This window comes from Anoplopoma fimbria, chromosome 6 (assembly GCF_027596085.1).
Source record: "Anoplopoma fimbria isolate UVic2021 breed Golden Eagle Sablefish chromosome 6, Afim_UVic_2022, whole genome shotgun sequence".
Lineage (NCBI taxonomy): Eukaryota > Metazoa > Chordata > Actinopteri > Perciformes > Anoplopomatidae > Anoplopoma > Anoplopoma fimbria.
In genome coordinates, this window is record NC_072454.1 from 22,355,551 (window position 1) to 22,372,435 (window position 16,885).

Consider the following 16,885-nt stretch of genomic DNA (forward strand, 5'->3'; position numbering starts at 1 on the left):
CACCTCCTGAGTCAAATGAAATGGACTTTCTCCTCTAAATCGCAGAAAGAAAGTGAATAAGTGTATATCCGAATATACTATTGCTTAAAACATGACATTGTTTGAATTTGGATTGTATAGTCACTGAACGCAAAACTAAATACTTAGAATCGGTCTCCTATAAATGTTAAGATACTGAAATACAAACTATGGGCCAAAGTTAATGGCAAAGGACCAGTGTTCAGGGTTCTACTTCACTACTAGATGGAACTAAATCCACACACTGCTCCTTTAATAGCTGACATGTGAATAGTTTAAACTCCAAAACTAGAGTTATATCTGTGAGTGAACAAGCATTTCTCCATTCTGCACTTATCAAATCTAGATAACAGTCGCTGACAATTTGCCACTTGATAATCTGTTCTGTGTGCAACGTGGTAAGTCCTGTAAATGGTCTGAGAGTGATAATTTTGTTCGCTTAAATCATGAATTCACTTAAAAACAAAATCAATTATTATTCCAACATTTAATAAGCTCTTTAGTGATCATTGGTACATTAGTTACTTTTCTTGAATATACAAACAATATACAACAATTTCATATTTCAGTGGAAAAAGACGTCCAAGTGCGTCTCACAGACTAAAATCATGTCCAGTCATAGACCATCAGAAATACATGGTATTGATTGGATGAGAACCTGTCAAGATGAACTTGGCATGTAACACATGGATATCATTTGACAACATGGTGATTGTTTGTAAGAACCTATTGAAGCCTTAACCCATCCTTTCAGGTTCTTATACTGGGACTGTAACTGTGGCGCATGGGCTACATTTTTAGGAGGTTAATAATAGTGACAGAGATTTTCTCCTTTTACTTCAGCGCATCCTCATACAACAGCTCATATGGTATCTTACGGAAAAGTTACTCCTCATTTTTTGTGCGATTTCCAACGGAAATCCAGTGCAACACATGGCAATTTCTGTAATATGCATACAGTCTTATCAAAATAAACAAAGGAAACAACTAAGGTAGGTTAAGGCAACAAAATTACTTAGGTTTCCTAAAAGATCGTGAAGAAAGAATGGTTTAGAAAAAAGATTGTGAAATACTTAAAGGGGTTTTTAGGGGAGTTTTTCCTGTGCCGATGTGAGGGAAGGACAGAGGATGTCGCATGTGCACAGATTGTAAAGCCCTCTGAGGCAAATTTGTAATTTGTGATTCTGGGCTATACAAAATAAACTGAATTGAATTGAACTTAGTAAGGTTTAGGCAACAGTATTCCTTTGGCTTGTAAAAGATAGTGAAATACTAATGGTTTAGGAAACGATCATGAAGTACTTAGTTAGGTTTAAGAAGAGATCTTGGTTTGGGTAAAATAACTACAGAAGTGGCATTACTTATGTAAGAAGTCACGTGACAAATAAATCAAAGATGACTTCACGTTTCACGCGACATACGGAAGACGCAATGCCCTGGTTTTTATGTGTCATTATACATTGTGGTTTATGATAAAGTGTTTTCATTCAAATTTATTTGGTGGGATATCTAGGAATTACAGCGCATTGACTTTCATAGGCATAGCTACTAATGTTGTATTAGAACAGCCTGACTTGATCAGTTCCAGAGAAAATCTACATAAGGTATCAGTTTATGGGGCAGTTGGACTGGAAGGGCAATTTACAATTTAATTTTCAGTTTTTTTCAATTTGAATAGATCATAGTGTTTATTAATACTAAAATAGGTACAAAGCATTAGGCTTTTAACTAAAATAAGTGCTGTTAATTTACTATACTTCCTGTATGTACTATTGAGCTCTTCTCCACGCATACACAGAATACTATGTAATGTGTGCGTGACTCTGCATGTGATGTTCAGGGTCTCTTCCGCTCAGGGTTTTGGACCACAAACAGGGCAACAGTCCCCTCATCTCTCTGCCACTGGTACCTACAGAAGAAGGAACAATATGTGAGGTTATTACTGCCAAATCAGCGCTTTTAAAACCACATCTGAATGTACAGGAAGCCAAATTACAGAATTGACTTACTGGCTCTGTTCAGGAACGAGTAGACTGTCTCCTGCAGAAAGACTGAACTCCTGCTCGTTCACAGTAACTCTGGAGGACCCTCCTGAGAGACGAGGGGAGACGACGATGAGATAAAGACAAGGACAGATCAGGACTGGTTGGACGTATGATGCTACAGAAAGGAAAAGCACATTTAGTGAACTTACCATTTGCCAGATCCACACGTCGCTTTGCCGCACTGCCGTCTCCGTCAGCCCGGGTCCAAACACCATCACCTGTCATGATGCACAGAGCATCACCATCAACATCTGCAGCTTGTTAATTAACAATCAAATCCACTGTCACTTGTTTTTATCTATAATGCCATACTGAACACCAAATAACTTTTTTTTTTCAAACATGTTTCCAGGTCAACAGGTCATGATTAAATAATTAAAACTCTGCCATTCTTTTTTTCTATTGGCAGTAATATTTAGATATATAAATATATAGTACTTTCAAAATATAAACATGTTCTCCACTAAATCGTATTTTTATTTAACCCAAAAAAATATTAAATATCGAAGCAAATGTTCCATGTTACAATAACTTTAATTGCTGTGTATTCTATACACATGGTATCTAGTCCATGTCTCTTTTGGTGCTCTTCCTGACGTTTCTCCTTTATATCCTTGTTTAAAACGAGGCTATTGCGTGAATGCCAGGACACAACCTTAAGCTATGGGGTAGAGAAATGCAAAGTTTTACTTGGAGCTGCCATGTTGGAGGGTTACAATAGATAGCATTAGAAATAACAGGGATGGTGTCTGCCCAGGTGCTATTTAGGTACGCTTGAATGGATGGCAACAGAACTTTATCAAATATAAAGCATCTGTTTATGGTCTTTTCATTAAAGAGCTTTTCAATAATTGCAGAATTATAATTTTCGCCATTGCAGTAGGCTACTATGTCACTCTTCGGAAGTCCAAATATGGTCCACTGGTTGCCAAAAACCAAGATGGCGACGGCCAAAATTCCGAACTGAGGCTTTAAAACCGTGGTCAACAAACCAACAGGTGAGGTAAGGAAGAATATGTCCACTTCTTATCTACAGTTTATGGTGCAGACCAGTTTTACTGTGCATGTGTTATACCCTAATTATATGACGAATCTCCTCTTTAAACCTTGGTTGGTAAAATAGAGAGTAGTTCCTATCAGAATCAAGGATTTAAGGATTGGAGGGCAATGTTGTACATATTTAGAAAGCACCTTGAGGGAAATGTGGGATTTGGGGCATCATTGATAAAACTACAACAGCTTTGCCTGAATAAAATAGTCTAAATTAGCAAAAACTACTATATAAATCAGCATCTATCTGATAAATAGTTTACTTTTTTTTTTTGAGCCGGATGCTCAGTATTAAATAATTCTAATACACATTTTATTTAATAAAACAAGAAGCTGAAACTGTGAAACCTTTACCAAAAGCCATGTGATGATGTGATTCGCAGTACCTCTGTCTCAAACTGAGCTCGAACATGTCGATGGGACTGCCACTGGACAGGGACGGCCTCTGCCTGTCCAACCAGTCCCTGAACGAGAAAGGGACATCACGTTCATGGTGTTCAGCTGGAACGGGGGATCTACAAAGACTTCACCTGCTCACCCAAAGACAAGCACAAAGACACCAGTTCAAAACTGACAGAGATCAGACTCCAGATTAGACATTTATTACAGGAATCACAAGAAATGTCTCACTTGGATCAGGCTTTCCTGTTTTGGCCTGCTTTGATGCCATGAACCTGCAACGACAAACTGCCATAAAAACAGATAACCTGATCTGATCGAGAATGTTTGTAAGTGAGTAGAAGGGAAGATGTCTTACTCTTTGATTATTGGCACCAGCTGGGTTCCCAGATTCTGACAGTAAAACCATTTCTCGTACAGGATGTTGGTGGTGTTGTCCACATAGTACCTGAAGGCACCAGCACACACTCATGTTATTGTAGATCTTAAATATATACAGCGGGTAAAATAAGTATTGAACACGTCACCATTTTTTCAGTAAATATATTTCTAAAGGTGCTATTGACATGAAATTTTCACCAGATGTCGGTAACAACTCAAGTAATCCATACATACAAAGAAAGCCAAACAAATAATTCAGAAATTAAGTTATGTGTAATAAAATGGAATGACACAGGGAAAAAGTATTGAACACATGGAAAGGAAGGTGCAAAAAGACATGGAAAGCCAAGACACCAGCTGAAATCTATCAGTAATTAGAAAGCAATCCTGCCCCTTGTCAGTGAAAATTAATATCAGCTGGTTCAGTCACTAACTGATGGCCGATAAAAAAGGTGTCTCATTGCCAAGGTGTCACACAAGAAACATCTCATGATGGGTAAAAGCAAAGAGCTCTCTCAAGACCTTCACAACCTTATTGCTGCAAAACATACTGATGGCATTGGTTACAGAAGGATTTCTAAACTTCAATGTTCCAGTGAGCACTGTTGGGGCCATAATCCGAAGTGGAAAGAACATCATTTCACCATAAACCGGCCATGACCAGGTGCTCATCGCAAGATTTCTGACAGAAGAGTGAAAATAATTATCAGAAGAGTTGTCCAAGAGCCAAGGGCCACTTGTGGAGAGCTTCAGAAAGACCTGGAATTAGCAGGTACAATTGTTTCAAAGAAAACAATAAGTAATGCACTCAACCGCCGTGGGGCCTGTATGCACGCTCACCACGCAAGACTCCATTGCTGAAGAAAAAGCATGTTGAAGCTCGTTTAAAGTTTGCTACACAACATTTAGACAAGCCTGTGAAATACTGGGAGAATATAGTCTGGTCAGATGAGACCAAAATTGAACTCTTTGGATGCCATAATACACACCATGTTTGGAGGTCAAATGGCACTGCTGTTTTTCAGCATACGGCACTGGCAAACTTCATATAATTGAAGGAAGGATAAAAATCTGCTGCCATCTACCAGGATGATGAAGATGAAACGAGGTGGACATTTCAGCAAGACAATGATCCCAAACACACAGCCAAGGAAACTCTCAATTGGTTTCAAGAGAAAGAAAATAAAGCTGCTAGAATGGCCCAGCCAATCACCTGACTTGAATCCAATAGAAAATCTATGGAAAGAACTAAAGATCAGAGTTCATAGAAGAGGCCCACAATCTTCAAGAACGGGGCCAAAATCACACCTGAGCAATGGCACATGTGACTAGTTTCTCCATTCAGGAGGCGTCTTGAAGCTGTCATTACCAACAAAGGCTTTTGTACGAACTATTAAATAAATTCCAGTAAGTGTGTTTCAATACTTTTTCCCTGTGTCATTTCATTTTATTACACATAACTTAATTTCTGAACTCATTTGTTTGGTTTTCTTTGTATGTATGGATTACTTGGGTTGTTACCGACATCTGGTGAAAATTTCATGTCAATACCACCTTTAGAAATGTACTTACTGAGAAAAACGGTGACGTGTTCAATACTTGTTTTACCCGCTGTATATAAATATATATGTTTGTTACTTTCACTGAATGCTATGGTTTATTTGGACACAGTGAGATTATTTGCATTGCACGTCCCAGTTTAGTGAACGACTTTTTGTCCACTGATTCAATGCATTTCTGACAACTTTGTCCTATACAATGTCATAATATTGCCATTGAAGGTAAAAACAATCACGGAGTTGGAGGAGGAATTAATTTAGTAAAATTAAAATCGTACATTTACGAGAAAATCTAGGATATTCACTGAGATTATAAAGTCATACATTTGCGAAAAACAAACTCAGTTATTCTTTGAGATTAAAGTGCAGAATTTACAAGAAATAAAATCTGGTATTCTTATAAATTTAAGTGGTAAATTTACACAGAAAAGCCTCAGATAGTCTTTGAATTTAAAGTTGATTTCCAAGAAGTAACTCAAGATATTCTTAAATATGTAGGTGGTAAATTTACAAGAAGGAAATAAAATTGTATTTCCTTTAATTGAAAATTGGTTCATTTGTCAGTTTTATTATTAGTCCTCTATCCACTGCTATCATCTGCTAAAAAAGATGTGAGAAGAGAAGAGAGAAGACGAGAAGGAGATCTAGTTAACCTCAGGCAGTCGGTTCTTCAGCAGCCGCCTCTTCCACCACCAGTCCCACAGTGTTGGCCTGTCTCTGGGGGGAGTGGGGGATCCGAGCCGGCAGCAGGAACATCTGAACGAGGAAGAAAAGAATGGAATGCAGATTGTCGGAGCAAAACAGTGTGGATGAGGCAAAGTTCATCACACACGTTATACTGATGAAGGTGCACTGCAGCAGTGTAAATGTGAAATCCTGATTCATTAGGAGCTACCTCTCCCTCTTGATGTGCACGCCCTTGTGTTTCCCATTTTCAATCACCTTCAGACACATGTCCCCCTTCACCTGGTAGAACAGCTATAAAGGAAGAAAAAATATCATTACATTAAAGGTTTTACACACAGAACGTCTTGGAAAGTATCACTGCATATGTGAAAAATAAGTTATATAGAGCCTTTTTATGACTCCAGGGGATTAGACTGTATATTAGAGGTGGACCTAAGTCCCTGTGATGTCACCCATTGTTTTGTGGACTACGGTTCTGAGGCCTCGAGTCTGGCATTTTGGCCATCACCATCCTGATTTTTAGGCGACGCCATCTTGAAAGGGTGGAGCAAAGGACGGTGGAACGCTAAATAAGACCTTTTAGATGACCAAAATGTTACAATTAACTTTCAAGAACAGAAAACACACTGTAAAAGGGTCAATATTATATATTTTTGCTGCTTGATTACATCATTTCATTATCAGACATTATTACATAAATATCTAGGATGGTGCAGAAAAGTCTAAAATTGTAACCCACGTATCAACAAAGGATGCTAACAACAATAGTGAGTGGTGGAGTTTGCCCTGTTTGTTGGGAAAGACCAGTATCAAATATTTGATTGGACATTTGATTGGACCACTAAAAAGTGGGCGGGCTTAGAGACTGTTGGCTCCACACACCTCTCTTTGTTGCTTCCTCTCTAGTTGCTAAAAGACGCAGATTTATTGATGAAAGGACAATATTATTGGTTGTAATTCATCAGTACTAGCTGACTTAAGCGCACTTCATACTTTGTTTAAAATGAACAATCTACTTTTTGTAATTCTGTCTGCACATATTACTAAATAATGGTTTAGAAAAGTTTTTTACATTTCATCTGGACTTAACCTGTGAGGTTGAGCTATGAATGTAAAGCAGATAAATGGAGAACTGAAGGTTAAAATGAAATCATCACTGACAGAAGAAATGAGTACTTCTCTCTCACCTCCTCCCCTTCCTCTAAATGATAATCCTTCCTGGTGTTGGGACCTCCGACAAACATGATGATCAACTGGGAAAAGTGCCTGTGAGACAGGTGTTGAACACAATTTGGTACATTGACACTTTTTCAAATCTGAGTTTTAAAGTTGTGAAACACTGATTCAAGAAAGAGCAACAATGTTGCTAATATGAAAAGTGAAACCACTCACATGAGCTTGTTGCACACCGGTGGCAGGAAAGCATTCTCGTTAGCTGCAATCCAGTTCTCCACATTCACAAGAGGTGAGTCGCTCATTTTTCCAAACTGACTGTGTTAAACCTCTTTGACTCTGCTGCTCTGAGCAGTTTAAACAAAGTTACTACACTGAAAGTCCAGAATGCAGAAGTGCATGTAGGGTTGAAGGGGGAGGAGTTCAGCTCACCAGAACAGGTGAAAGGTTGCTTGCACAGTCATAATAGGTAACATAGTGTTGTCCTGATGTGACTCTGCAGACAGATTGGAATCTGTTGCAACACTGAGGTTCAGGCTGTCAACAAGTTTTTCCTGGACAAGTCAATGCACAGTAATGCAGAACTTCATGCAACATAAAAGCACAGAAACAATGTTTGAAATAGCTTTAGAATAGCAACGCATTGGGGTTCAAAAGTTTATAAAGCAGTTTTTGTCTTAGCCTAATATAAATCTTTCCGTGTAAATTTATAGAGCACAACAAAGTTCTAACTACCTTTTATGAGATATTGAGTTTATTATTATATTAAATTGTATATAAACCAAATAAATCCAAACAAAATGTCCCTTTTACAGTTTTTCACAATTGTTAACACACGTTTCTCAAAACAATAACGGCTTTCAAAACTGCACACACAAAACTGAAAACCTCCATGTAAATGCTAAACCTGACACTCCCTTTGCAAGATGACTCTTTGCCATCAAATCACTTAACTGTTCACAAAATACAATTTGTGTTTTTTTGGTACGGGGTATTTTCATGACACACAACAATTTATTGGCAACTAGCATTTGACGCAGCACTGAAGTGAAAATTGCCAATCAAGAAATGGAACACACCAATGAATGACAACGCCTGGCTGAGTTATAGTCCAGCACAAATGTCTCAGTGTAACACTCAGGCTGCAAACTCCGGTTCTATGCAGAGTGGAGCCACATGCGAAAGTGCCTTAAACTTGCATTATCTTTACTGACCAGCAGGGGGCGTCTCCTCCAGTTGCAAAAAGAAGTCAGATTGTTTAGAAGTCTCCTGAGAAAATGACTCTACTTCTAACTTGATTTTTTACCTCAGTAAACAAATTTGAGCACACTGTAGTTTATGGTCTCAATCACTAGTTTCAAGTCTTCTTCAATAAAGCATGATGTTCATTTAGTAAATTATGGTCACATTTAGAGTAAAATAGACCATAAAGTAGGCCCGAATCTAATTTAGGGATGACCGTTTCCTTCTGATTGACAGATTTCTGCCGCTACCAGAGACGTAAACTCCTCCTCCTTCACCGGTTAAAAATTGTCAAGATGGCATGGACATAAAGCTGAACTTCAAGGCTTCATAACGGCAGTCCCAAACCAATGGGTGACGTCAAGACTACTCCTGTCCACTTCTTATATACAGTTTATGGCAAAACCACAACTTGCTGTTTTTAGCACTGTGGTTTTGTCTAAGCTGAACTTTTCTCTCCTTTTCAAGTCTATGAGCAAATCTAAGCTAAGCAGATCTCCTGGCTGCTTCGTTTAAATGTACAGATATGAAAACAGTGTCCATATTACTAATATCTAACTCCTAGCAAAAAAGCTTATTAGCTTATTTCCCCAACAGGCCATACTATAACTTTAGAGTTTTCCTAGCATTCAATGGTTCTGTCTTATTTAGTCTGCAAGGAAAAAAAAACACTCACAGATTGAGTTGAAAAATGTGTCATATTTACTGGCACAACTGAGGGATATGCAACATGTGCACCAACTTTTTAAACATCAAAATGTCCAAAACAATGTCCATAAATGCTTTGTAGTTGCTTTTGGAAGCCCAGTTTTCCAGACTGCTACCAGTTCAGTTGTGCAGTCTTATCCTCAGAGTGTTCACGATCACATGCTGCTCAGCTATGAATCCTGCCACAGTCCAGGGCAGTGCGTACTCCAGAGTCACCAGTCCTCCCAGGTTGTAGCTGTGACCTGAATAGTCCCAGGGACAGGCCCCCAGCAAACTCAGCCCCACCCCCCAGCTGAACTCCCACAGGTAGATGAACACGGTGTAGGCCGCCAGACGCGCCGGCAGCGGGAGACGGCGAGCCAGCAGACGGGCTCTCAGGATCTCAATGAGGTAGATGGCGATGGCGTACATGGGCAGCGCCCACAGGCTGCTGTGGCCCGCCAGCCTCCTGTCCTGGGTTCTGCACCAGTCCCACACGGCGGTGAAGGCCACCTCACAGAGGCAGCCATGCAGTGCGTACACGTAGAGACGAGCTACGGCAGTGAGAGGACGACTCGGTGCCGCTGGGGCTTCGTCATCAACACCAGGCCCTGTTTTAAGGAAGCTGTTATTTACACAACGTTTGCGCACAAAAATTTCCAAAATGTTGCAAAAGGGATGTTCACAAAAACAAACATGTGATGGTACAATTACAAGCTTCTAGATAAAGTTAGCAAAGGTTCTTTACGTTTTTAAATATTATAAGGTAAAACAATGAATCCATAACAACCTCACTGAAACTACAACACTTCAAAAAATACCCTGCAAAAAAATTGTGTTTGACACACAAAACCCATAAACCCACAAATTGTCATTTTTATACTTGTTAAACACATGAGACATTACATTACATTACATTACAGTCATTTAGCAGACGCTTTTATCCAAAGCGACTTACAATCAGTAGTATATTACATGTCAGACATGTAATTAGTGAGCTTTAAAGAAAAACTTCACCACCAAAATGACCATTTGTATATCAATTACGCACCACACGTTACCATGAGTTCTTGAAGAAAACTTTGTTCTTCCACATAGTCACACGCTGCACAGGCACGCTACTCGTCCATGCAATACTTTTCAGTGAAGATAGATGTGTTCGGGAAGTAGTGAGCATACTTCTGGATAAATGAGACTTGGACTTTGGAGTTTGTAAACAGAGGTCCTGATATAGTTTTGCAGCTAAGAATTATCTATTTTTTTGTTTTCTCCTTTCACCGAGGAGGCACAGCGGGAAAAACATTCTCTTCGCTGTGTGAGTAAGTGATAGACAAATGATCATTTAAAGGGTGGAGTATTCCTTTAAAAGAGCTGAGAGGTCGTTACCTTTGGACAGAGCCAGTCAGAGCCAATCGTTATGCTATGCTAAGCTAACCCGCTGCTGGCTCCAGCTACAAATTTACTGCACAAACTTGAGAGTGGCGCCAATCTTCTCATCTAACTAATGACAAGAAAATGAATAAGCATACGTCCCAAAATGTTCAACTACTCCTTTAAGTTGTAATAACAAGTAAACTTCTTAAGTTACATCTACTATGTAGATACGTATGTATTGTCTATACAGGAAATGCTAAATTGCCTCATTGACAGGTGTTGCCGTCAGTACATTTGTTGACCATTTAAATCTAATAAATGATACATTAATAAAGGGTGCATGTTTCTCAGCTGATCATAATTCAAACTATGGCGCTGTTTTACTTTTGTGCTAACAGTGATGTAATGACATAGATTCACATTAACATTAATGACTGATTTACAGTAGCTCTTGCCTGTTGTTGGTCCCTGTATTTAAAAAACTGTCAGTTATTTTTGGAGCGATAGCAGCTTGACATCCTGTGCTTTGAATTTTATTGGCTTGTTTGTACTGGGATAATAAATTGTTCCTCCGACTTTTGTGTTTATTCAACAATGACATTGAAGTGATCAAAACTGGTCCCTAAGAAAAATTTACAATAAGTTTATGAATTACTGCAACAATTACAATACTGAGATGTATTTTCTTATAAAAACGTTACCCCCTATTGTTACCCTTGCTCACTGAGAGTTGTATTATTGACAAAGTTAATCACGGAATTCTCCAGTCTAAACAATTCATTTTTAATGGGTTTTTTTGTATTGCTTTTAAATGGGTGGAGCCATAGCTCTTATACCACTCTCTTTATTGAGAAAACACAGTATTTCTATGATCCCATTTTTTTTTTTTAAAGGATTCATTGAAATGTCATAACAAAATATGTTAATGTATGTTAAACTTGCTCCCCTTTATTCTAGATTTTCTTCTCAACATTATAATACGGGCCTTCAGTGAGTATGTGCAGTCATGTTCCAACCAACACACAGCGCAGTGCACATGCTCCATTGTGGATTAACAGGCTTATAGCCCAGTTTAGCCCAGTTAAAGGCTTGGAGAATCTTCAACAAGTTGTCTCTCTGCACTACAACAAAGTACAATTTACCAATAACAAATCCACTGGCTGACCGTCCCTGACAGTAAACCATTTCTCCTAAAAATAGTCAAACAATAGTCTCATAATAGAATTGAATCAAACTCCATCACTTGGCGGACTTTAGACCGAGATTAGGATGCAACGGCAACAGACGACATATTAACCCTCAAAGTGTGGACCTTCCACTATAACTTAACATAATAAATTAAACACGGTAATAATTCTCACCTTGGTCATTACTACCTTGCGTTCTCCTCACGTTTAGCTTTCTTGCCTCCATCCCCTGGTCAGAATATGGATCCCTGTGCCTTTGTAATCCTTCTGCTTCCCTGTGTGTGTTCTATGTGTGTGTGTGTATGTGTGTGTGTGTGAGTGTGTGGATCTTGGGCTAAACATTAAGCGGCTCCCTGTTATCACAGCGATGCCTCTGTCACAGGCTGAGGTCATGAACCAAAAGGAGAGACCTGGGAATCTAAAACCTGGACCCACCTGAAGAACACAAAACCCTCTGTGTGCAGTATTGATCTCCCATTGGGAGGCTGTGGCTACGTGAATAGTTTCTTTTGAGCAGTACAGTAGACATAGAATATGTGAGATGTGTGAAGGCGAAGGCGAAGGGTTATCAGTGGACTGCAGCGGCCGGGTGTTTCGGGAAGCTGCCCAAAATATTCTCAAACTATTAATAGATGATAGAAAAATGTTGGTTCCCAACCTACCAGCAGTTGTGATAAATATTTGTTTATAATATTTCAGATTTAAGTAGATTGTTTGTCATGTGAAATATTTAAATTTGTCAGTCCCTCAAATCTCTTTTTATTATTAAAACAAATTCGAGACTCAGCTAATTCAAAAGTTTCTTAAGGTTATTTATGAATTAACAACAAAAACAACGACAAAAACTGAGTGATATGTTCAAGTTGCATGTTTGGATGTTGAGATACTGTGTGCCTTTGTAGAGGTAGAGCCTTAATTTCAATGCATTTGTCACATTAAATGTCAGGTTTGTGTGATTTAATGGATTGATAAGATAAATGCAATATTTGATTCATATTTTTCATTATTATTATATAATAATACAATTTGTTTCTCATTGGTTATTATTCATTGTAAATATTGTCCGTACATTTTGATTATTTACTTTACCAAATACATTTTTTTAAGGTAACTTTTATTACTGCAAGTTCAACTGTTAAACTGCTTTTTCATCTGCAATAAAAATAAATGAGTAACTAGAATTAACTCACTAAGCACCAACACGTGAAGCTGCCAGCACACATATAAACACACACTATCTAAATATGGAAGCTGAGCTGTACCGGTACAGTTTCACACATGCACAGTGTACAGTGCAGCCATAAAGTGTCTCTTGGAGCAGATGTCAGTCCTAACATGGTGCCACTGCTGTGTCCTGTGTGTTTGTTCTGTGTGTACTCTAATAAAACAGTTCGATGAATGGCGGACCTTTAGATCAGAGTCCAGTGATTCTAGCAAACACACCTTCAGGGCTTGGGACTGCGCCGCTGTACGGGAATCAATGACCATAAAGTTATCGAGCAGACAAAGGTCGGACTCTTCGCTCATGGGTGAGCCGGGCTGACTCTGTGTGTGTTGCATTGTTGGATGTTGAATTGTCAGCAAAAATATTTGGTTAGGTAAATTAGCGTTTTCTTTCTCAGAGAGCCAAGAGAGCCTTCACCTGTTGCTCTTTTTAAGTCACTCATCATCAATGTTGAGTCGGTCTAGTGTGGTAAATTGAACGCACATAAATTAGATTAAAATGAACTGAAATGAACAAAGATGAGATGAGATGAGGGAAGATGAGAAGAAACAGGTATAGATATGATAATGTTAGATTATAGAAGATGAGTGATGAAGAGGTTTGAGAAGATGAGATGACATAATAAGATGTTAGAAGATGAGATGACGAGAGGTGAGAAGATGAGATGAAATAATGAGATGGGATAAGATAAGAGATGATAGGATGGGAGAAGATGAGATGGGAGCAGATGAGATGATGTGATTAGATGTGAGAAGATGAGATGAGGAGATGTGAGAAGATGACATGACGAGATGTGAGAAGATGAGATAAGGTGAGGAGATGTGAGAAGATGACATGACGAGATGTGAAAGATGAGATAAGGTGAGGAGATGTGAGAAGATGACATGACGAGATGTGAGAAGATGAGATAAGGTGAGGAGATGTGAGAAGATGAGATGACGAGATGTGAGAAGATGACATGACGAGATGTGAGAAGATGAGATAAGGTGAGGAGATGTGAGAAGATGAGATGACGAGATGTGAGAAGATGAGATGACGAGATGTGGGAAGATGAGATAAGGTGAGGATATTTGAGAAGATGAAATGATGAGATGTGAGAAGATGAGATGACATAATGAGATGATGAGATGTGAGACGATGAAATGATGTGTTTAGATGTGAGAAGAGATGACAATATGTGAGAAGATAAGATTACATACTGAGTTGTGAGAAGTTGTGATGATATGATTAGATGTGAGAAGATAATATGAAGCGTTGTGAGCAGCTGAGAAGACATGATGAGATGTTAGAAGATGTGAGATGAGATGTGAGAGAAGAGTATACAAATTTGAATTAATAATTAAAACTTTTGACACTTTGCTACATTCGTCATTGTTAAAACTTTGGGGTAGTATGATAGATATATTGAAGATATAGATATATTGAAGACTGAGTGTCCTCTTGCCTCTGAAGACTTGCTTTGTATTGAACGCACAACCACAGACATGTAATGTTATGTATGTTTAAGATCGGGACTACCACAGTGGGGATGACCGTTGAAGGAAAAAACGCCGTACATACTGACTTATTGTTATGCTGTTCATTCTGTACACATGACATCTATTGCATTCTGTCCATCCTGGGAGAAGGATCCCTCCTCTGTCGTTCTCCCAGAGGTTTCTTCCTTTTTCTCCCTGTTAAAGGGGTTTTTTAGGGGGAGTTTTTCCTGTGCTGATGTGAGGGAAGGACAGAGGATGTCTCATGTGCACAGATTGTAAAGCCCTCTGAGGCAAATTTGTAATTTGTGATTCTGGGCTATACAAAATAAACTGAATTGAATTGAATTGAATTATTTAGGCGTAAATTGACATTTGGTATCATTATGGCACTGCTCGTATAATTTACTTTCTGCTCGGAAACCCAGGGGACATGTTTTCGTGTGACACATCAATCATTTCACACTAACGTAAGCATAAACGTTTGTGTGTGAAGGTTTTTGCCACAGCGTTTAAGAAGTAAACGAATACAATGCAATATGTATACTAACAGATGACGCTGATGTGTGCTTAAAAACCCAACTGCGGAGTGGACACAGTGAGCTCCAGTGGCGCAATCTTTATTTTGTTAGCGCGCGGTACTTATATGACAGTACATTGTAGAGCAATGCCGAGGTTGTGAGTTCGAGCCTCACCTGGAGCAGTGTTTTGATATCGTGTGTAATTGGAAGTAGCGAACTTTTGAAATCCAATTTACAACGGAATTGTTGGGGTTTGCCACTGGGACTTAAGCAAACAACAATAAGTCAAGAGATACACAGCTTGAAATATAGAAAGGCACAAATAATCACCAAGTCTGCCCAACAACATATTGGGCAAAAATTTCTATCTTTATTTGTGTATTTATTGTCTGTGTAGTTGTATAGTATGTGTATTTATTGTCTGTGTAGTTGTATAGTATGTGTATTTATTGTCTGTGTAGTTGTATAGTATGTGTATTTATTGTCTGTGTAGTTGTATAGTATGTGTATTTATTGTCTGTGTAGTTGTATAGTATGTGTATTTATTGTCTGTGTAGTTGTATAGTATGTATTTATTGTCTGTGTAGTTGTATAGTCATGTGTATTTATTGTCTGTGTAGTTGTATAGTATGTGTATTTATTGTCTGTGTCTGGTAGTTGAGCTGCTGCAACACTTGAATTTCCCCATGGGGATCAATAAAGGAATATAATAATAATAATAATGTCAATTGAAATCCTTATTTTGTTTCACCAAATATTACATATTATTTTTATTTATATTTTTTGATAATCTTGAAAACAAAATCCTCATATAGCACTAACATGGTATCAAATATATGACTCATAGTAGTCTTTAAAGTACAAACTCTTAAGGGGTATTTCCGCTCTACGGAAAACTATGGGGGCATTTATCTCTCCATCTATGCAAGATCCAAAGTCTTTGAAAGTTTGGTGAAAAATACATCCAATGTCATTACAGTATAGGTTATATGCTGACTTCATATTTTTTATCATATAATAATCTTTTCCCGCCTAAAATGAGTATTAAATTTGTGAGATATCAAAACCAGGCTTGCATTAGAGATGTGAAACCATTCACAAATAATTAAAGACATGAGATGTCAAAACTCATTGAAGGCCACGGGAAAAACATTCTTCAAGTCATAGATATTCTAATCACAGGCTGGATCAGCTGTCAGTCGGCTCTAACAGCTGGAGAGACTTTTGATTTTATGTCTGTACACATAATCACTGTACTAATATTAATAAAGACACAAAGTAATCATCACTGTACTAATATTGATAATGAAACAACAAAATCACTGTACTAATATTAATAAGCGCAGGACTGATTTCTACCAGCGAAATGCGTTTGTCTTATTTATGAATTATTAACGTCTGTATGTTTTTGAAATTGGGATTGTGATGTCATTATTAAATAATCCAGAATATGATTATGTTTCCTCCTAAACACTTGAATTATTTTATTAGGCTCAATGTTTCAGGGTAAATTGGAATTACATAACTCATCAACCTGACGCTTAGGAATTATCAGCCTCATATGAATGAATGGAAATTAAGATAAATTATGTAAAAGTGTTTCTACTGACAGACAGGCAAACTCTTAAACTCTCTCTGACTTTTAATCCATTCAGTCTGTGATCTGTCTTCACTCTGGTATTAAACTCCAGTGATGATGAGTTATATCAGATCAGTACGAGCTCGGCTGCAGCGTCGAAGGAAGCTCTCGTTCATCCTCGCTCATGGCTCCTCGGCTAGTCTTCCTACGATTGCTGAAATAAGAGCTTTGGGACAGTGGTCGTCAATAGGGCGGCGCAGACGGCTTCCGGTTCAAGCGAGGA

General features: G+C 38.3%; 1 protein-coding gene, 1 long non-coding RNA gene, 1 other non-coding gene and 1 pseudogene across 4 annotated transcripts; 1 reads left to right on the plus strand and 3 right to left on the minus strand.

Annotated features, from left to right (window-relative positions):
- Window positions 1-1,677: 1,677 nt before the first annotated feature.
- LOC129092354 (uncharacterized) lies at window positions 1,678-2,107 on the minus strand. The gene is made up of 2 exons (XR_008531257.1): window positions 2,028-2,107; window positions 1,678-1,927 (listed from the first exon to the last, which is right to left on the minus strand). It is a non-coding gene; the product is annotated as an uncharacterized LOC129092354 (long non-coding RNA).
- A 155-nt stretch (window positions 2,108-2,262) lies between these two features.
- Window positions 2,263-7,687, minus strand: LOC129092353 (3-hydroxyanthranilate 3,4-dioxygenase-like; annotated as a pseudogene).
- A 1,546-nt stretch (window positions 7,688-9,233) lies between these two features.
- Window positions 9,234-12,180, minus strand: LOC129092600 (transmembrane protein 229b-like). 2 transcript variants are annotated; one of them, XM_054600604.1, is made up of 2 exons: window positions 11,992-12,180; window positions 9,234-9,852 (listed from the first exon to the last, which is right to left on the minus strand). In XM_054600604.1, the coding sequence occupies exons 1-2, from the start codon at window positions 12,026-12,028 to the stop codon at window positions 9,383-9,385; spliced, it is 507 nt and encodes a 168-aa protein (XP_054456579.1). In that variant the 5' UTR covers window positions 12,029-12,180; the 3' UTR covers window positions 9,234-9,382. The 2 variants fall into 2 exon arrangements, with proteins under 2 accessions (XP_054456579.1, XP_054456578.1); XM_054600603.1 differs by having other exon boundaries at window positions 11,977-12,171.
- Window positions 12,181-15,104: 2,924 nt separating this feature from the next.
- trnai-uau (transfer RNA isoleucine (anticodon UAU)) lies at window positions 15,105-15,205 on the plus strand. The gene is made up of 2 exons: window positions 15,105-15,149; window positions 15,170-15,205. It is a non-coding gene; the product is annotated as a tRNA-Ile (tRNA).
- The last annotated feature ends 1,680 nt before the right edge of the window (window positions 15,206-16,885 follow it).

Bases quoted from the DNA above. Each gene is read 5' to 3' on its own strand.
- LOC129092600 (XM_054600603.1), bottom strand. From the start codon at position 12,028: ATGGAGGCAAGAAAGCTAAACGTGAGGAGAACGCAAGGTAGTAATGAC. The intron at 9,853-11,976 runs GTGAGAATTATT...TCCTTAAAACAG, and splicing joins GCAAGGTAGTAATGACCAAG to GGCCTGGTGTTGATGACGAA.